General features: G+C 37.0%; 1 protein-coding gene across 2 annotated transcripts in view; it reads left to right on the forward strand.

Annotated features, from left to right (window-relative positions):
• The window catches only part of NELL1 (neural EGFL like 1), a 277,760-nt gene that overhangs the window by 84,049 nt on the left and 171,664 nt on the right, over window positions 1–22,047 (forward strand). For both annotated transcript variants that reach the window (XM_027732486.2, XM_027732482.2), the window contains exon 12: window positions 5,229–5,357. In XM_027732486.2, coding sequence (XP_027588287.2) covers window positions 5,229–5,357 — 129 coding nt within the window. The remainder of the gene's footprint in view (window positions 1–5,228; window positions 5,358–22,047) is intronic.

A 22,047-nucleotide genomic window follows, 5' to 3' on the forward strand; every position in this document is an offset into this window, starting at 1 on the left:
TAGTGAGAGTGGTTTTGTTTCTAGAGAAAATAATTTTTATTTGCTGTCCTGCAATATGATTGGACTGATGGATTTAGATGCTGATGCTGGTTAGCAGGAAATGGAGGATCTTACTGATGAGGTGAAGTGTGCATTTTACGTCAGGAAACAGCATTTAAATCTAAAAATGGGGCTTCAGCCACTCTTATTTTTACTACTTTGTTTTGTTTTGGGGAGGTTTTTCTTCTTTCAGTTAGAGAGTGAGAAGGCTCTTCAGTTAGCATGTTTCTCATCTCTCCCTGTCTAGCTGTGAAACTGAGTTTTGATTCTTCAGAAATTGAATTTTTTCCATTTACTGCTGGGAGGTAGGAGTTATTTCAAGGCTTTAGATTTATTAAGATTTAATGGAGGTTGATAAATATGAATTAGTTTATTTCTAAACATAGTTGTAGCATTACTGAGGATTTAAAAGGGCTTTATATCTGAAAAAAAAAAAAAGAAATCTTTATAAACTTGTTAGGCTGTGTAGCTACCATTATTCTCTTGCACACAAATAAGCACTATGTAATAAGTTCTGCATTCATGTAGCAGCTTGAAAGAATTTATGAAGTTACTGTTTTATGTCAGACCACTGAGTTCTGGGACGACAATCTCTGAGGGTGTAAAAGCTCTTGTTCAAAGTGCTTCATTGCTCATGACTCATTAAAAACAGATTCAGATCATGGAAAGGCATAATTGGTAATGCAAATTTTATGACTCCTCCTATGACTTCTCCCCCAGATTTACCTTATGTATTTGTCCTAACTGTAGGGTTAAATCATAAGAGTAGTAAAGATTTTGAGGTTGAAATTACCTCGGACTTCTTGAACATTGCTAATGGTCTTTAACAAAAGCATTATCCATGTTTTTTTTAGAAGCCTCTCAACGTGAAAGAGTGAAATGTGAAGGATAGCTTCTTGAACAGCAAGAGAACAGGGGTTTTACGGGTTTTTTTGATGTGAACAGCTAAGGATGTTGTAAGAAGTATAGAAAACATTACAGGTGTTATAAGGAAACCCTCAGATATAAAGAGAGGCACGCTAGTGTTGCCCGTAGAAAAAGTAGGAAGAGGTTTGGTTCTAAGATGTATTGATTCCAGCTACAGTCTTGAATGAATTCTTGCATTCCACAATCAATAGTTAAGCTAAATTATCAAGTATGTTAAGTATGTAAAAACCTGGATGACAGCACAAAACAGCTTAGCATGCTGCTGTGCAAAAGCATGTTCGGGGAACTGCAAATTGAAGATGTTGCTTGACAAAATAAGAGTGTCCCAAAATGGAATAAATGTTTAATTTTAGACAATCTGACTTGGGACCACTAAGCCCTAGCCAGTTGTGCAGTTCCTGATGCTGCAGAAGTGATAGTGTTATGTCTGCTAGCATGTGTCTGGATCTTTTCCTAATTGTCTTAGTAGATTTATTAGTAGTCTCTCTGTGGTCAGAATGAAGAAGTAGAAAGATACCCCTATGTTCTTAAGAAATGATGGAGCAAACATTTCAGCAGCCTTGATAAAGGAAGAGAATAATGTTATCAGGAGTTTTTGGAGAAGGAACAGAGGTCATCAGGCCCGTCAAAAATGTAAACACACTCTTCAATATTTAATTCCCCTGATAGTATCAAATTGTATTTTGAATATCTTGAACGACTTTGAAGGGATGTTGTGCACATTTGTGACGGTGTATGTATGTGTGGGGAAAATGGTTTCTGGCATCTGTTCTGAATGTGTTCATCTGTAATTTGAATTCATGCTTGCCTTGTCATCTGTGTTGGCCTGAAATTAGTTAAGATTATCTGAACTATTTAAGATTTTCTGTGGTTCAGTCAAATCCTCTCCAGTTGCCTGCTTGCTCAGATTTGATGATTCCATTTTAAGCCATTTCTTATATTTAGAGAGGAGCTGACTGTCTCAAATTTTGCTGAATATTCTGAATTAATTGTTATTGGAATGCATGCCCTCTGCTAGCTGCCACCAGGGCTGAAATTTAGAGATCCCACTGCAGTATCAGTGGGGGGGTTTGGCATTGGGGTAGGTATCTTTAAGGAATCCTATAAATCCATTTCACACCAAAGAATTAGTAAAAATCAGATATTTGCCTCCAGAACTCCTGGCTGGGGAGAATGGAGACCAATTTCTAAGAAATCCAAGAACCACGCTTCCTTGGTATGCTCCTCATGGCTTTTTTAAATGTGCATTTTCACTGCAAAAAGAAGTGCTTGGAAAAACCTCTGATCCAAGCAATGTTATGCTTACTCTGCCAGAGGCACAGTGAACCCTTACTCTTCCGTACTATCAAGTACATTTTTTTTCCTCCTGGTTAACCTTAAATTACAGTTGTTTTATAAAAGCTTGGTAATATACAGTGTTATAGCACCATGCATGCTCTTAACAGGAATGGCTTCCACTATCCACTTACAGAGATATCGAACAAGCTTTGAGATGCTATGGAAAATTAAAGTGGAGACCTTCTAGACAGTGTATTTGAAAGACAGGAAACAGTTTTTCACAGGTCTTTTATAATAATAAATACTGAGGCAGTCTAGAGATGTAGTAGATGATGTGCATTAGGAAATCCTTGTGCATTTCCTAATGACAAGAGAAAAATTAAATGGCCTTTAGAGCCTTTAATTACTCAAGTTACAGAACTGGAGTGTTATTTTTTCCTTCTATGCTCTTTTAACAACCTTCAAGCTTGAAAACCTGAGTCTGATTCTCAATGGAGACAGTTCATATTTGAGTTGATAACAAGGGAACAACAGCAAAGCAGGTTTTTACAGAGAATTTTTGAAAAATAGGGGACAGCTCTAGCTGGGGTAGTCACCTACTGAGAAATTTCAGAGATGGCAAGTAAGTACTGAAGAATTCAGTGATGTGATATTGAAAACAAATCACTGGCTTGTGCTTGGGAGAATGTGCTGTTAGAAAAGAGTGGTTGGTCTGGGACTTATGATGAAAGTTAACAGTGAGAAGCCATTGCTTTGGCTAATTCTAAGTCTTAAATTTGCCATGAGCTGATCATAAGGTAAAAATGTTGACTCACTGGGATACAAAGAGCCTAGAAACAAAGGTTTTTGGTGCACAAAGTTGTATCAGCACTCTTGTATCTAAAACATGCTGGGAAAGATGAAATATTTTTTAGAGGTCTGGATGAGAGGGGAATAGAAATAAATATAAACAAAATACCCCAAGAGTAACAATCCACACTGAATTAAAATGTGATATTTTTTAGTCCCTAGCTTAACACACTGATACGTTACAGAGGTTCTGACCCAATAATAATCAAATATAAAACTAATACTGTGGGTGAGTTCAAAGGAGAATTATTATTCTAAAGAAGCCAGTAACAGACTAGGATGTCACAGTCTTAGGGGAAACGGTGACAAAGAAAATGTTATAAAACTTGTTGTCTCTTGGATGTTATCTAGAATGCCAACAGAATAGTAATCCTGCTTGGGGAGCATAAATTAGATGCTGAGAAGATAAGTTTGAGGAGATGGGTTCCAGTGTTCAGTTTCAATTATAGTTATAAAGGCAAAAATGAGAAGTCAAATACTGTGATTGTGTAAATGGCTAAAGGCAGTGTATTGGCACCCTATTTTACCAGAATAAAAAGCACCCAGGCTTGACAAGGCTGTATCTGGAATACTTGAGTGGTTTTTACCAGACTGTGAAATGAGTGAAGACTAGAAGGGAAATCTGAAGTTTTCATTAAGAGAATTGGTTCTTTTTCACAAGTTGGATTACAATGAAAGAACAAGCTTAACTGAGCACAGGGAAGATTCCTTGGTTGTTAGTAAAATTAATTTGAAGTTTAAGTGTAGAGTTGGATGTTGACACATCCAACATGAGGAGGTGTCCTTCTTGCTAACAAGCACTGAGATTTTTTAGAAATTACCTCAAAACTCAGCATTAGATGATCAGACTCACGAAGCTGGAGTGCACTAAAGTGACACAAACCTGCATGTTAAATTAGTAGGTGACTAAAGTGCATGTTTAAAAACAAATAAAAATAGAATGTCAAAGCACAGGATGTGAACAAAGACTTGCATTTAGATCTTAGGTTGTGGTTTTCTTAGTTGTCTTTAGAGGTTGTTAGGAAAGTTTACAATCAATGAACTAGAATTCTTAGTTGGCTCCTTTATGACCAGGCAGAACTGGCAGAAACTGGTTTTGTATTCATATAAGCTCAAGTTGGAATACAAGGAGGTGATGGTATGTCTGGGTTTCTGCTTTCCCTCCTTCCAGGAGAGAAAATCCAGACAAAACAGAAATTGCCAAAATGACTGCTTATATATCTCAGTCAAATAGAAATTGGCTCTTGGATATTAATAGAGAAAGCCCATAAAACATACACCAATGGAGGAAAAAAAATTCTGTTGTCAAATTCTGTAAGTTATCTCTTAACAGTACTTCCAGTGGAGTGCCTTTAAAGAGATAAAGTTGCAATTACTTTCACTTTAGACTTCAACAGAGAAAGATGTTGACACGTCTTTGAGGTATATTGAAAATTGGAAAGAAAGAACTTCATCCAGTTGTGCCTTTAGAGAAGGAAGTGACAAAGTTCATCCTATTTTTAGAAACGACTTTGTATGGAATAAAAGAAACTGTTCACAAAGAAACTACTGAGAATTCGTGTGAAGGAAAAAAAAGAGATTAATAAAAAATGTCCTCTATAAAACACGATCCATGGAATAATTATAAACGGTAGAAACAATTGAGCTGTTTTTTGATGACAGAATTACAAGACAGTGTCTGGGGTTGCTTTGACTACAGGTGCAGTTTTGTGCAGTGCCTCATTTTGGTCTCTGTGTGGTTATGCATAATAAGAGAATTTTGAAGGATTTTTTTTTTTTGTTTTATATTTCACTTTATTGTCTTTTTGGTGTAAGTTAGTCTTGCACTTTTTGACAATCAGAGGCTTATGCTACATGGGTTCAATAGAACACCAATGAATTGTCGTTGTTTCCTGCTTTGGGGTTGTCTTTTCTCCTAACTTAAAGTAGTCATACAAATACCTTTTTGAATAAAATGGTTTTTCTGAGAATGAATTGATGGAGAAACCCAAAAATCCTATGTGCACCAACTAGGTTTGTAGAGAGAATTTCTGGAATGTAGCATGATGAAGTTTGAGTGATACAGTCAATGCAAATATCTGAATATCTGAAATAAACACATTTTAATACCATATTGTATGTTCCTTGTATTTCAGGCCATAACTTCTGTGCAGAGGGGCACAGATGTGGTGAAAATTCGGAGTGCAAAAACTGGAACACAAAAGCTACTTGTGAATGCAAGAATGGTTATCTCTCTGTCCAAGGAGACTCTGCATATTGTGAAGGTAAACAAAATATTCAGACCTGCCCCCTGAACAGCCTATTCAGAAATATCATTTGAAATAAATTGCACATGAATGAATTTCTTTGCAAAGTTCAGTTTCATGATGGTGAATAAGACAAGGACCCTTCCCGTGTTCATAAATAGAGATTGAAGGTTACAAGTGGTGCTGGACCATCTGGATTACCTGTCTATGGGAATAATTCATTGTTGCAGTTGTGCCTTGGCACACCCTGGTCATGCTGAGTTGAAAAGTGCTGTTTTTCGGACAATAGCACCTACCTTCTAAAATCTTTTTCAGAGAACAGCGTCTTTATAAAATACATTAATTTAGGAAGTGGGAATTCTTCAGGCATTTGTGAGAAAGGTAAGAGTGAAGGAGTACTGAGGCTCGAATATAAAAATGACGACCTGCAGTCCTCCCTGAAGTACTTCTGTGGGACAGGTACTTAACTGAAATGGTTTTCCTATGATACATAAGAGACCTTTTGTAAGAAAAGTGTGGCTGAGGTAGTTCTGTTCATGTGTTGTTCCATCACAGGAATGAATGCAATGGGGTATTATTCTCCTTTTGGATTCTCAGTGTTTTCTAGAACTTGTTATTCATAACTGTGATGCACTTATTAAAAAATAAATTGATGATTCAGTATATACCACATTCCTTCCTGTCTTTGCATTATGTTTTTTTTTTTTTTTTTAAATACTCTTGCATGTCAGGCTGCAGTATTTAATCTTTTGACCATTATAGGAAGTTTTCAAACTACTTTGTAAAAAATATTTCCCTGGATTGTTTTTCCAATAGTACTGGTGATGGAAGGGAGATGGCATTTTTGACAAGGTGTTAAAATATACCATAAGAATTGGAAGACAGGATGGAAGAATAAAAAAAGATGTGCATGGACTGTGCTGAAATGATCCTGCATTCATAAAAAGATTTTTTAGTGTATGCAAGAGAACAGGATGGCTTTATATAGCAATTTATAAATGTGTTCAGTAAACTCCAGCTATAAATCTTACAGTTTTAAGTCAATTCTCTACAAACAAAAATTTGAATGGTCCTATATATGCACTTCCAGTGACTGGGAAAACAGTTCCTGCATGTGTTTTTAAAGGTAGGCAGCAGATATATTGTGTATAGAGAGAAACTTTTTTGTACAAAAAACTGTGGGAACCTCTGCTCTATGTGTACTACAAGGACTTCTCAGAGATCAGAAGACAGTAGGAAGGCTGTTTATGAGCTATGATACATAACACAGTATTAGTTCTTTTTTTTTTCTGTTTTAAATAGCGTCAGTGCTTAGTACTTTTATTTACCTAGTATCAGACTGTCCCTTTTTTAATTCTGTGGAAAAAAATTTAAACATCTTGACCCAAACAATTTTGGAGATACTGGCAGTACATTAGTGGGAGTGATGGTGAAAGAAGGAACTTTTTAAAGAAATTAGTAGGAATTACAACATACCTGGTCTATGTTGCATTAAATTTCAGAAGAGTAAATCAAATCCCTGACTTCTGTGCATGTGGATGAAACATGAGGCAACAGAACAAACACAGCTGCTTTTGCTGCCTGAGACCATGGGATAGATGAGTGTTGCTTTCTGCATTTTATGAAATTATAAATTTGCTAGATGGAGTGCAGTTCTTAGGAGGTAATGCAGAGAAGAGAGGCCTTGAGCAAGGGGAGCTACAGACTGACAAATTGATTAGCCAAGAGGTGACTCCTTTCAGCTCTATAAAGACCTTCCTTTCACTCCTCAGAACAACTCTCTGCAAAATTTCTCTCTATGCCTCTCTAACCTCCTTCCTCTCATCTCTGTGTTCAATCTGCTAAGTAGGATCATTTTGTGGTTGGCTGTACTATAGTCTCAAATGCATGGTGAAGCTGTGACTTAAATAAATGAGGCTAAAGGCATGGATCTGAAGGTACAGTTGCCAGGATGTTGATAAGGTATAGGGGTGGGTTTTTTCTTTTACTCTTTTGGATTTCTGTGTGTTCTGTATAAGAATCAAATACCCAAAACACCTGAACAAGACGAAGGAAGGAAGGAAGATCTCATGCTCAGTTGTAGTTTAGATTTGTCTCTGTCATTCCTAAGCCTTCAAACTTAAGACATGTAAGATTACTGTTTCCTTGGAGGTGGCAAGGTTAAACTATTTCATACTCATGATATGTGCTGGCAAGTGACACCTTAGTTTGGAGTACTCCAGATCATTGACTTGGAACTTTCCAGATTTCTCATCTCTTCCAGTATGTGAAGTACTTGTGGATGTGAATTCTGACGTAGATTTACCTATGGTTTTACTGTTATTTCTACTTGCACTTATTTACACAGTTTTATCCTGCTGGAGCTTACAGCATGAATTTCATTTTGTAAGATCTCTGAAGTATGGTGAGTCTGCTTTGCTTTTTGACAAGTATGTCTCTTTTTTTAACATTCCGTATTCACATTAGCAGTACAATGGAAAAAAGAATAAAAAAGTTTCTAACTTTTATCAGAGAATTTACATCAGCATATTTGTACAATAAATAATACAAACCTGAGAGGCTTTTACTATTCATTTCCAGTAACTACTTTTCAAGTAGTTAGCAGCTTCTCACATCAAGATGTACATACGGGATAACCACTCACTGTATGCATTCCACTTTTGAAATAACAGAGATGTGTTCAGGAAAGATAGAAGTTTCTGAAAACAAACAAGTAAACGGAGCTTGTAATGAATGAAGGAGATAAGTGGAGATTCTCTATGTTCTGTAAAAGCAATGCACTTTACTTAAAAGTCGGGGTTTTTTTGACATTTGCCTTCTTTTCTTGCATATATGAGAGATAATTAGAGTATTCATCTTTTGAAGAGAGATTTATAGAGATATTTTTATTAATCATGTTGCCTGACAGTTGTGGATACTTAGGCACAAGTGTTGAACCAGTGTCCATTTATCTCTGTCACATATGCATGGATGAATTCTGGGAACTGTGCAAGTCCAAGATCTGCAGGACTCAAACAGTCAAGTTGTAGCAGTCTGTGCACACTTGCAGCTGTGACTTCTTGGAACGTGACATCTAGACTCCTGTGCTGAGCACTGAAAGTTCCACGTGTGACTGTTAGTTGTGGGGCAGCAGTTCATGGCAAAACCAGGACTAAAATGGGGAATTCTGACGTGCCAGACCACCGTGCAGACATCTCCTGTAGGCATCCAGTTTCCCTTCTACATGTGGCACTGGAAGACAGACCAGTTAAAGCTTTTTATCTCACTTGCTTGACAATAAAATTCTAAGGTCACTACTTTTCTTCTTTTTTTTTTTTTCTTTTTTATTTTTTCGTCTAAGTACTTCGACTTAGAGCTCTGAAAGGCAGTTGTCTCAATGTTCTTGTAAAGCAAGAGATACCATTCTTAGTTATCTTAAGTTTGTAGAGCAATATAATTTCCCAACACTCATTGGTTGACTCCTGCACAAGGCTATCAAACTCTCAACATGACAGATCATTAACTTGGAATCTCAGGATTTTGCTGCTACTTTAAAAATAAAACAATGTTTCATTTACTTGTGATTTATAAATATCTTCCACACACACATACACACTGGTCTTTATTGCTTTCAGTTTCTTTTCCTTTGAACTTGATGTCAGATGTAGCCAGAAAATCCTTTACAGAAACATAGATATATAAATATATTGAAAAAATGTGTTCTGAACGTACAATAGTGTAGGTTTGGTCAGAAAATGTTTGTTTTCTGAAAGTCACATAGAAAAAATAATTGCAACACAAAGAGGCAGAAAGTTGGAGTTTTTTCCATTGTTGGAGAAATTGGGAAAAATTAACCTTTTTAGATTAATGATTTAGTTCCAAGTGCAAAGACATCTCCATCAGCATGCTTTAATTGAAAAAAAAAAAACCAACAAAAAATCCAAACCAATCAAAACCAGAAGTTTACTTCTGTTGCAAAACACAGAGGAACAAAAAAATCTTTCATCATACAGTGTGGCTTCTGTTACGGTTCTGAAGATGAGAGCTCCATAAAGCTTACCTCTGATATTTAATCCTTTGACTCATCACATCCTGTACATAAATAACTGTTCAGTGGCAGAACTTTTCACGAACCATTTGAACTGAAAAAGAATAAACCCAGTCCTGCATATGGCCCTCAGAGTACAAATCTGCTGGCAATCCACTGAGTTTCTGCAGCTGGTGTTTTTCTTGCTCTATAAAATAAGGTGAATTTTGTTGAATTTTCCCCTCCTCCTCTGCAGTGATTTCATTGCAGCTGTTCTAATTTCACCACCTTGTGGCTTGGGAGGTGACATTAACATTATGTGGTACCATATAAACCTTCTGTGTGGCAGTGATGTACAACTGTGATTTTGGATGGTGTCCATTGGCTTGACTTCTGGGTCAGCTTTTAATGATAATCCTTCTGTTTGTGGTACTCTCAAAAAACCTGCATCCCAAGACGTCTGTCTCCTGCAGAAGTTATTCACTGTGTGCTGTAATGGACTCATGTTCTGTGCTGTACAGGTGTACATATACACGAGCTGTAGGTAGTGGGTGCTTCAGGTAATTCCATGAAGTTAAGGGGATGGGACAAATGTTGATGGTAAATGGACTGAATTTTTCTCTATGCTGAAACCATAAAAAGAGGAGGGCAGGAGAAGAATCTAAAAATGTTATGGCCAAAATCATCATCTCTGCCTTAAAGACTACCTTGATGGCTGTTCAATGAAACACTAAGTCCTCACGTGGAGGCTTACAAAACAAAACCCCAAACCACCCCTCCATGCCAAAAAACCCAGACAACCCCTCCACCCCTGCCTTTTATAAACACATGATGACACATTGCTTTTTTAAAAGTTCACATTCTTTAAAGACACTTGTTAACCTACTTTTTAAAACTTCAATTACCTGACAGTGTCAAACTTAAACTTCTGCTATGTATATAATCCTATTTATCAGAGAAAGTGCCTTCTCTTGGGGGTATAATACAAATAAATTTGTCTTGCCTACTGTTTTCATAAAGAAAGATGTTTTATTTAAAATTATATTCTTAACCATTACATGAACTCAAATTCATCTTTTTTAACATTATCAAAAGGCAGGCACTTGTCAGTCAAAGTCCTGCATCTGTGGGTATATGGACTTCAATAAATGAGGCTGCAGATTTCTTCTGCTGTGAGCTGCTCTTGGAGGAAACTGAGTTAAAAACAAAATAGACCTTTCTCCTGCCAAGTGAATGCATAAGTTCAAAGGCAGAGATGATATTCTTGCCAGTGGACAGAAAGATTTCAAGGAAAATATTAAAATTTTTTTATACTAAGAAGATTCAAGAGTTTGTTGGAAGATGTTTATGCCTTATATGGTGCTAGATATATTATTTCTGTTATCAAAACCGCTTTTATATTTACAAGTTAATTAGTTTAAATTCATATTCCAACTACAGAACCCTGGAAAGTGGAATTATCTGCCATCCCCTCGAGTAACTTTAGTTCTTTTGGTGTAATGTCATGCTGAGATTTATATGAAAATAAATTCTAATTTCTAATAAGGTAACCATATGTTTCGGAGTTGTTATAATAAAGTGCCATAAATAATTATGGCTCCTAAGGAATTCAGCCTTGCAACTGTCAGTTCTTATGTTAGCAACTTGCATTTGAACAAATTACAATCATTGCTATTCAGGAAAAAAAAGCATCTTCACCCCTTCAGAATGGCAGTGAAAATCCTGCTCTGAGGCTGTTGAGATTTTTGTTCACGTGGAGAGATGGAGGATGTTGTGTCCCCAGCTCAACAAATGCTCTTACATGCATTCTTCTGCATTGCATGGGATATAATTTGATAGGTGGGTTAATGAAAAGCCCAGTGCCATGTTGTTGGCTACTAATTGTAGTAGAATCTGTCTTAAAAGGTGACTAATAAGTCAGGAGAAAAGAAAAAGCTGTTGCATGTTCCTTCTGGGCCAGAGTAATTATCATTACACTGTAATGACCCTTTGTCGTGTGCAGAGAGGGAGCTTCAGACAAAGTTTATTAGAGAACACTCCTGTTGAGTCATGAGGTGCAGAAAGGACTTGCTTTCTAAACTCTGTTTCAGAGAGGAGTCCAGGGGCAGCCCCTGAAAGGGAGAAGTTTGTGCAATGAATGGTGATGTGCATGTACTACACCTTATCAGCAGAAAGAGCTCTTACTGGTCTTTACTCATTAAGCCCTTGTATCTGATCCTGATATTTCCAAAATTCTTTCTTCCAATTATGACATGGCATAGCTCATGTCACAGTTGTGCTGGCATCAATGAAAAGGAAAAACGTGAAAGAGCTTTTCATGGAGCTGTGGCGGTTTATACCAGATCAGTGTTTGCATCAAACGTTTGGCAGCAAAGCAAAGAAAAAATCAGAATTGTTCTTTTAGTGGTCATCAGAAGTTTGCTTGTGTTTGAGCTGAAAAATACTGAGAAATGTTTGTATATAATGAGGAGGTTTTGCTTGGACTTGGATGGAAGCCACTTACCAATACTTTTATACAAGTTGCTAAAAACTGCACATATCTCTTAAATCTTAGAGGTTAAGGTGCTGAAGTTTTGCCTTTTTAAAAACCTGGAGCATAACTGGAATAGTTAAAAAATGACGTCTGTGTGTATGTATGTATGATGGATGTGTGTGTTTATGCATATATGCAAAATGGAGCTTTCCCATTGCAGCACAACAGCCTTTAGTTACCCAGGATCCTAGAGAATAGCAACTTTCTCAGGGGCCTGTGGAGTTCAAAAGGGGGTTGATGTAGGGAACCTCCAGTTAACTTCCAACCTAAATTTTTTTTGTGGTTCTGTCATCTCTTATCCTGTGCTGTGTATTGTGTCAAGAGCACTGGAGGGACATTGGATGCTGTTGACCCTCTATGGTTGCCTTTTGCAGTGCTTGGGTATGCAGAGAGGGAAATTACTTTGCATAGTCTTGAAATGAGAAAAAAATAATGTCATTTAAATGCTGGCGCCTACAAACATTTTTTCAGCTGCTTGGAAGAAATGTGATGTGCAGGTTTGATGCTCAATCTGTCTCCTTGTTGCTATTAAAGAATGATTTGTGGGCATGGAGCTCGTTTTCCAAGTGGAAGCTCTCAGGGCCAGTTTGTAGATAAGATGTTTACTGAGTAAAAATGTACGTTGTAAATGGTACTCTCTAGCTGCTTCAAGGTCTGTGCTGGCAGTGGTAGAACCAATTTTGAGGCTGTCTAAATGTAACTGTTAGGGTGGCACGAGTAGGTCAGAGGAGGGAAGCATGTGCACTTGTCCTACAGCAAGAGCTGTTACAGACGGAAATGAACACCCCCCTCAATTTTGAAAACTCAGGAAAAAACCTGATTTGCAAGAGAACCCTTACGAAGGACTTGGAGGACTCAGATCTCAGCCTAGAGTGTAGAGACCTGAGGTAATGGATGCAGTGAAGAAAGTGTAGAAACTCATTTTGTTCAGGTTTGTATATAGATGTCAAGGGTCCTGGGAGAAAATAGCATTAAACTCCCCAGGAACTGTCCTCATTGCCATGGCCTCTCAAAGAATCTTCTTTAAAATGCTTTTAAGCACTTTTAGCTGCTTCAGTGCAAGTTGTCTGTGGCTCTGGTGCTTCTTGAGCAGATGCTGAGCCATAAGTGGGTAGTGACCCTGTGGAACATGGTGGCACTTTGCCTGGCTGTGAAGGCACAGCACCCACCTTGGGAGAAGGTAACAGAGATGAGTGTTGCTACAAAACAGGTGAAAATGAAAGGTTAGAGCTTTGGGGAGCCAGGAGACTTATGGTGCCCAGAGGCTGTAATATAAAGCACAAATACAGCAGCTTTACTGCATCCAGAAAAGGACATCTAGCAGATATTCTGTGTTGACCAGCTTGATTAATCTTAAAGGATTTGCTCTACCTAAAGTTAGTTGCGAAAGAAAATTGAAAAAAGAGCAACAAACCAAACCACCTCTCCTTTCTCCCTACAATTGTTAATTTTTTTTTTTGAAACTGCTGAAGGAAATTAAGTTTTTGTCCTTCAGTACAAAAAAAACCCTCCAAACAACAAAGAAAACACCAAAACTAAATGGAAAATATAATTTGGCTTGTCATAAAAATATTTTAAAAAATTATTTTTAATGGAAAATGTGTTTTGCCTGTGGTAGTAGCATAGCTGGAGGCTGCTCTAGTAAATATTATCTATTGTCTTTTCCCTTATATGAATATATTTTGTTTCCAGTAGATGGAAAAGTGAAATTGGTTCTAAAAGTACAAGAGTCTCTAAAGCCATGACAAATGTCAGTTTATACCAACATGTTTTTCCCTGCAAGATTTAGTAAGTGACTTACTGATACAGTTCTGGGTATTCAAAGTTAATGTGCATGTAAAAAACAAAGCACAGAAGTTAAGAAATTATTGGAAAAAGGCATTATTGCTAACCCCAGGCTTTGCTATGTGGTTTGCTCTCCACTTTTCCTTTACAATTTCAGCATGCATATTTTGCATCCTTTTCCAGCATTTCTCCTTATGGCTTCTGTTCAGATTAATTTGGAATTGAGCTGGATGCTGATGGTACAGGCTATGCCTGTATTAACTGCAATCCATTCTGAATTTATTAAAAGACATTAAGCTTTTGACATTATCCAGATGTAGTACAGTTACACTGGTATATAACAATTTTAATGTATTTAGACAAATTTAGACAACAAATTTAATATATATAGGCATATTTCTTTTTTATATTTGTATCAAGTTTTATTTTCAAATAAAAATTCCGTTCCTTGTGTTTTTTCAATGCAATTCATTTATGGAAACACATTTATAGATTTATTTAAGCAAAGGAGTAACATAATAATTATTTATTGTGTTGCATGAGGAGCTATATTTGAACTGAAACTAAAAATAAGACTGCTTTTTTCAATTGCATTGTTCTATCAAGAAGAGGAAGCTCCACCTGGGCCTTAATATCTTTAGGATATACCCATTTAGTGGTGTATGTCCGTGCAGGTTTCTCTTGATAAGGAACAGCACAATAATACCACTAAATAAGCTGAAGTAAGTGTAGAAAAGTAATCAAACTGCTTACATAGCAAGAAATCAGTTGGGTTTTTTTTTCTGATTTTATTTACTAAATGTTATTGACAGCTAAGGAAAGACATTTTATAAAATATTCATGTACATATTTAATTTTTAGAAAGAGAATTCCTCTTACTCTGAAAGATTTTTGACAGACAAATCAATTTTGTTTAGGTAGGTAGCTGCCTCTAAAAAAATCTCTCAAAAAGTGCTTTTTTTCTAATACATCTACCTCTATTTAATAATCTACTTCTTTGTACCTGAATCTTTTTGGAGGTTGGGGAAAAGAGTTCTAAAAAAAGTTAGAGTGAAACTTTGATTCCAGTAATGGAAATTAGTGCAAAGATATGTTCAGCATCTACAAAGATAACTCTTACATTGATGTTAGTTTCCTATTGATTTGCTGACTCTTACAATATTTTTAGTGTTCATTTCTTTTTAAAAAAAATATCTTCCCATTTTTCCAGTTAGTGCACCTGTTCTTCATGTCTAAAGGGTAAATTTCAAAATACCCCTTGGGTATTCTAGAAATTTTTTCACTGTCTGTCCTTATAATTTTCTTTTCATTTTTTCTTTTCATTTCTAAATTTGACATCTTATTTTTTCTTCCTGCTGTGGATAGTTTCTGATTAATTGCATTTTATTAACCTATTTTTTTTATTGGTTCTGTTGAAGATGTTTGCTGTGTTTATGTCTTGTCCTGAACTCACTCACTGAGGCTGTATGTGCCTCATATACGTGAGGTGATAACATGTCCCTATGGGGATCACTGTGTTTAATAGTGGAAAATTATTTTCTGTCCACTTACAGGCTTAAGAAAGTGCTTGAAAATTATTAGGATGAAATTAGCAGTGCACACTCCTTTTTGTCTCTTGTCTTTCCTTAGGATTGATAACCTCTCAGCTTTATTTTATTATTTTGTTTCCCCTAATCCTATGACTCATATTTTCCCTTCTAACTTTCACCAGAGAATGTGTCTGTTCGTATTGGTAGCTATTAGTGCTGAGATAATTATACGAACACATGGCAGCATTTTCAGACATGAATGTGAGTTAGTGGTAGCTCCGAGACATGCTGTGTTTTGCAAAAAAAGGGAGAATACCTAATTTGCAAAGAATTTGCACTGGAAAATTCTTGGTTGCCTCGGGGCTGTCTCTAGGCGTAGGCAAAGCAGGCAGTTTCCTGGGGCACCAGACTCCACCACAGGCAGGTTGGCCACGTGCTTACTCTGCTTTCCATGTGTTGGAGCCCAAGAAACAAAGCTTAGTGGTGCTCCTGCTGCCTGGGGGACAGGTTATAAACTGAGACCTATCCTCATGGTGGATAGGTGTTCAAGAAGTAGCTGTTGCCATTCCCGCTTTTTCTGTTCTCAGCAGCAGATCACTCAGGTTTTTGTTTCCTAACTTTTGAGTCCCCCCTCCCCAAGGCAGTAAAACACAGTTTTGTGCAGAGTTGATTCAGTGCCATCTGTTGTTAGTTGGCTTATGTGGAGATGCCACGGCAGCCTGAGTTTGTTGCTGATGCATTCCCATTTCCAGGAGTAGGAATGATCCTAGTTATGTTCTCGGCACAAAGCTCTTCCTTACCACTAGAATACAGGCATTGTTTTCCACTGCGAGTTTCTTAGGCGAGAGGAATTTTGCAGTGCTTACATGGACTTTTATTGTCACTTGACTGACAAAATGGAAAATCAGGCAAGCATGTGGAAAGGTAAAGATCACTGCTAGATATTAGAATCTGTGTGACCAACAATTAGGCTGGTTCAGACTCTTAAGATTCTAGTCTTGGAGATGGCAGGTTCATGCACGTGAGTTATTTTTCAGTTAAGCACCCTGTTTCCCTTGAATTATATAATGTCTGTTTAAGAACCACTATGTTGGTCATGAAACATTTCCTCCATGTACTTGGGCACAAGTGACATTAACCTTTGAAGGTCAGGCCTCCTGCTCTGTTCTGGAGCTTGTTTTAACCCATTACCCCTTCGGTGACTCTATTTGCTTTTCGGCTTTCAGTCTAGTTAGCTGAATCAGTGCTATTGTGAAAAGGTCAGTGGCAATCTGAAGTGCATTCAGTTTGTGTAAGGCACAATTTCCAGTCGTTCTTTTCTATAGGAATCAATTCAGTGCCTGGCACTGCCACTGTGTGTGGTTTTCATCCAGTAATTTTTTCTTGTACAAACAATAATATCAAATTTGTCTAAAACATGACCTGCCTTTGTGGCTGATAGGGCAGCTGATGCTTGACAGCACTGGAGCTGCAGTGCCCCAACATCCTTTTTAGTGATTAACACCTTGCTAATTCTATATAAAAGGCTACAAAAAATTGTTATAAAGATGTACAGCTTTTCCCATACACTATTTTGGTTGTCAGGAATACTTGGGTTTGTGTTTTGGGTACACTAGGAAATTTTCAACTCAGTCTGAGAGCTAACAAATTGTGTCAGTTTTTTCTTGGTTAGTATTGACATTATTGGATATTCAATAATGTGCAACAGATGATGAATGTGGAGGCGAACCGAACCATCCTCTCTCATTAGACATTTGGAAACAAATGAATTTTGGTTTCAGATGACTAGAATTCTTTCTTTCTTATTTAACACAATATAAGTACCTGCAGCTCAGTTACATCTATTTTGCAATTCACATAAATCTTGAAATGAATTAATGAGGAACATGGAGAAGAGGACAGATCTTGGACAGGGAATCTAATCAATGTGAATTCCCCTGAGCTGTATCTGTTTTGTGCTAGGCTCCCATTGATTTTGTAAACATTTTAGTGTTAGCCATAATCCCCTTTGAATATAAATCATTCCCCAGTATTTTCTCCTGTATTTTAATTAATTCTGAACTGACTGACTTGAGAACTCTTCCTTCAGTCTTGTCATTAAACCAGAGAAATTCTCCCTTGTTTTCTTCACTGCCTTAATCTGACCCCTGTGAAATCAGTAGGCATTTAGAATTCTCAAGAACTGGTGAAGCTGAGAAAACCTGAGACAACCAAAATGTGTCAAAGTTAGAAACTGCAAGAAAATCAGAAATCTTGAGGGAAAAGCAACTGATTTTGTAGTAAATTATTTTCTTTATTTTAACTTGCATGAGTTCCTGTTACAGTTGATAACGTCCTTTCCTTCAGAAGAAAAAGGAGACTGAGATGGTCCTTCTGAGACTGGAGAGTTGGGACAGGGGCATTATACCCTCATTTTGATTTAAGGATACAGGGTCATGAGCTGTCTATTCCCTTTTAAACTGAATTAGTTGAAAAAAAAATTGAATCTATAACCTGGTTGATTGGTACACAATTTCTTTGACTTCAGTCTTGGAAAAGAACATTACTTAAATTGAAGAGATGATAGTGAAATGATTTTGTTGTGACATAAAAAGTATCCTATAACTAGCATAAAAGCTGGCACTGTTATTCCTTGAAAAATACGTGTGTAGCAGTAGGAGGTATTTTGGCCTGTAGATTGAAAGACTGTATCATCATTTAAACTGGAGCTACAGGGGATAAACTGAGTTAGGGCTCTCTTAAGTGCAGCAGCATCAGACACTATTCCTTGATATTCCTGGTTGAGGCGGGGGAGGAATTTTGTTTGAAATTGTCAGTTGTATGTCTTATCACAGATTGGTTTTATTCTGTGGAGCAGATGAGATTGTTACTTGATTATATGAACAAAAAAAAAATGCTTTGCTTCTTGAAAAGAACTGAGAATATATTTTTGTTGCAGTTGTTTAACCAACAGCAGGACTGAGCGGCTGTGTAATGTTCAGCTGAATTGCAGGAGTAATATGATAGTTTGGTAGGCATATAGACATGAAATAGCCTGTTCATTTTATATATATATATATATATATTAGCTTCAGTCCATGTCCTTGTGGTGCACACCTAAAGTTCCAGTGTTTTGTTTTTCCTAGTTTTACAGTTAGCCTTCCTTTAGAGATGTCATTGCAAGTTTTAGGGTGGCTACAGGATGCCTTTGTAGTTTTGGGGGGGTTTTCTTCCTCCTGATTAGATATATCAGTAAGTGCATGTATATATGCTTATAGCTGGTTTTATTTCTGCAGTGTCTAGGACATATATTTTTGGACACAGGCTATCACTGTAATAGGTGTTCTTCAGATGTATGATTAAAATAGGATTTATTTTTCAGGAGACTTTTTAACCTAAGCATAAGACAAGAGGCCACGTTTTAGGTGGGAATAAAACATGGTTTGAAGCTGAAATCCAAGAACAGTTTCCTTTTTGCTGAAGTAAAATCCTTCACTTTTTTCACTGAATACTCTCTGTTTTAAAATTTATTTTTGCAAACCTAGGTTAATTCTGTTGACATACATTGATTGTGGTGATGCAAGTAAAGCAGAGGCATCTCTCTTTGCAAAGTTGAATGTTGTGGTAAGTTCTTAATTCATTGAGAGCTGCCAGCCTCTACAACAGACCTTTCCTCCAGCTGAAGATCAGATATCTGGAAGGGTTTCCTCTCTGCCCTGCTCCCACAGGGCTGGCAGTCACTTGAAGGCAGCAGTGGCTCATTGCCATCCCAGGGAGAGCTGCAGGGTGGCACCTGTCAGGAGATAACAATAGGAAACCACACACAGCTGGAAAATGCAAAAATGTGGAATTGCTTGAGGTACACCTTAAGCTGAACTATTTTTTCAGGGCTTTTGGCATTGTGGAAAAGGATTATTCCAAGGAAGTTTTGAAGGGAATGATGTTCTTGGGGTGAAGATTGCAGAGCTAGTCTTGAGTGCAATGTGAGAGAATACGTGACTGTACTTGTTTGTTTTGTCTGTTGGGTTTTTTTTTTTAAGTAATGAAAACTGTAAGAGTTGACTGAGGTGATCTGAATCTAGTTGGGAGTCAACCTCTTGGCAGAAATAAGTGATTATTGGTAACATGGGAAGAATACCTGCTAGCCCTTGAAATAGAAGACAAACATGATAGACAATGGCAAATCAGTCATGGAAAGTCTAGAGAAGGTGTGATTAAATCTTTTTTTTGAATCTCAGTAACATGAACTTGGATTCACACATTGAGTTGTGTAGCTTCACATGACAGAACTGAAAGAAAGTGCTGAGAGTGAGGCTGCTAAATGCCTTTCCCTGTGGTGGTTCTCCCCACTTGGCCACTGAGGAAGAATCTAGAGCTTGGAAGCTCTTCCCTTCACACTTGTGCTGATCCCTGAGACAAGATGTAGCATTGATTAGCATTGAGAAGACATCTCTGCAGCACCCAGCTCCTTGCTTTCTCAGCATTTTTGGGCCCTGGTGTCCAGTCAGTAGGCTGGGCTGTGGTTGGCTTTGTTGCTCATGAGGTGGCTGTGATGATTGTGTGCTGATGTGATAGCACATGATGGATCAAGTATGACTGACTAAAAGTTTTAAAACATTTTTTCTGTGAGTATTTAGCACTGTAGTGCAAGAGAACCACAGAGCAGAGTCCTCAATACAGAGTGAGGCAGGGATATGCTTGGGTTGCAGCTGTGAGGAATTGAGCTGAGCAGTGCCCAAAGAGTTTAGATCAATTTTGTCTCAACTGCAGTGTTATGTTCTCATGTTCCTGTGCTTTTAGAAACCAACTCTTTTAATTTACTTTTGCTTGACTTTGGTTTTATTTTTTTTTCATTTTATTTAGTTTGTTTTTATTTTTTTTTTTTTTAAATCTGGGTTACTTTGAAAAAAATGTTTGGTTTACTTAAATTTTTTTTTGTTTTACTTTCTAAAATTTTTTTGTTTACCTTTTAAAAATTTGTTTTACTTCTGAAAAATGTTATTTTATTTTTTCTTTAATTTTACTTCACTGTATTTTACTTTATTATTTACTCTATTTTCCTTCATTATTGAGCTATTTAACTATTTTACTGTTTTATTTTACTGTTTTATTTTATTCTTTTATTTTACGTTTACTTTTTTTTTTGCCTTTCAAATTTGTTCTTTAATTTTGCTTTATTTCTTCTTATTTTTTTCACCTTACTTTATTTTACTGTTTTGCACGAGGAAAAACACGTGGAGAAATGGAGCTGAGGGAAGAGCAGAACTCACTCCTGCTACAAACCTGAGAAAGAGAGCCCAGAGAGCCAGGTCATGAATGGTGCCTTGGTGATGCAAGAGCAGAGGCAGGAACTGAGTCTTGAGGGCCCCAACAGTCACAGCAATAATACAAGTGGTAAAATAACTTTGTATCTAACCTAACTGTACTGCAGTAGGTGGATCTCTGCATTACTGTGCTGCACAGTTTAGTATTTTTTTTCTGGATAGGATTTTTCAGTGGTTGTAATTCTTGGAAATCAAACCTGTTCCTTACAGAATAAGCTGAGGCATTGCTTCTTTTTGATGTTCTCTATCTTTAAATTGCAATTTTATCATCTTACTCTTCTTATTAATTGGAATAGATTCAAATTTCGGTACCAAGATTCTTTCTGAAGTGGACAAGATGGAAGGGTTTGAGTCCTTTAAATAGCCGATCTACCTTTTGTTTTTCAAGCTTTCTAAATCAACATGTGCATAGATAGCAAGCAAGTGACCTAAAGGTGAATATTTCACAATGCATTGATTGTCTGAGACAGCAGTTGGACCTGATGATCTTAAAGGTCTTTTCCTACCTAAATGATTCTGTGATTAATATTTAACCATTGAGGTTGGCTTGAGTGACATGTGAATAGTGAGATGTAAGGGTGAGGATAAATGCTAGAGTATGATCAATCATTATGTTCTTCACAGTTTGTGTTGTGTGTTTCCATTTAATAACTACAAGTATCTCTCACCAGGTTTCATGCATTTCTCTCCATCACCTTTTTACCCCCATAAAAGAATGAGTGATGTTTATTCATTACCTCAAAGTCACTTTGCTGTGATGAGGAGCAATTTTGAAGGATGTTAATAATGTGAAGGTACCAGAAAAATTGTTCTAAGCTTTGATTATGTGAGTTGCTTGTTTATGAAAGGAAGCATCGTCCATGGCTGCGTGCATCCTCATACATATTTATACACCAGTGTATTTTAGATGTTAGCTACATCTGTACCTTTAGGCTGTTGTTTTGTCTGTTGTAATCATGTTGCAATAATTAAAACATCAGAGGAAGAAACAAACAAAACCTCATTTTAGTGTAATAGAGCTGATGATGCCTGACAGATAGAAGTAATTAATTTTTTGCATTTAAAGCATACAATAGGAATGCTATCAAGACTGCACTAACCAAACTGTGTGTTGAGGAGGCACTAAGTACACGTGAACTGTGTGGAATGTACTGATACAGGACATATTTGGATTTCTTTGTTTGTTCCTTTCCAGTGTTTTGTTGTACTAAGAGGCTGCATTATTTGAGCAAAGCCTGGTTACTCATGCTCTGCTTTCTAAATTCTCATTTGCTGCGAATGGTATCTTTCCTTTCAAAAGATGCCAGTCATATTTTTTGCTAAATGTCTCATCAAAGTTGATGCAAACTCCAGGCCCTCACTGTGGGTTTGACTCTTGTTACTGTTCAGATAGTTTAGCTCTGTAGACTCTCCCTCACTTTTACTTTCTCAATAGGCTTCTTGATTTTTGCTGAGATTTGAGAACTTTGCTGTATTCTGTGATCAGCAAATGTTTTCTCAGAAGCTTAGACCAGCAGTTTTAGTTACTGGCCCTAGAACTATAAAGTGAATA

The sequence above is a fragment of the Pipra filicauda genome, unplaced genomic scaffold, assembly GCF_003945595.2.
Source record: "Pipra filicauda isolate LSUMZ 115617 unplaced genomic scaffold, ASM394559v2 scaffold45_size4122338_pilon, whole genome shotgun sequence".
NCBI classification, from domain to species: domain Eukaryota; kingdom Metazoa; phylum Chordata; class Aves; order Passeriformes; family Pipridae; genus Pipra; species Pipra filicauda.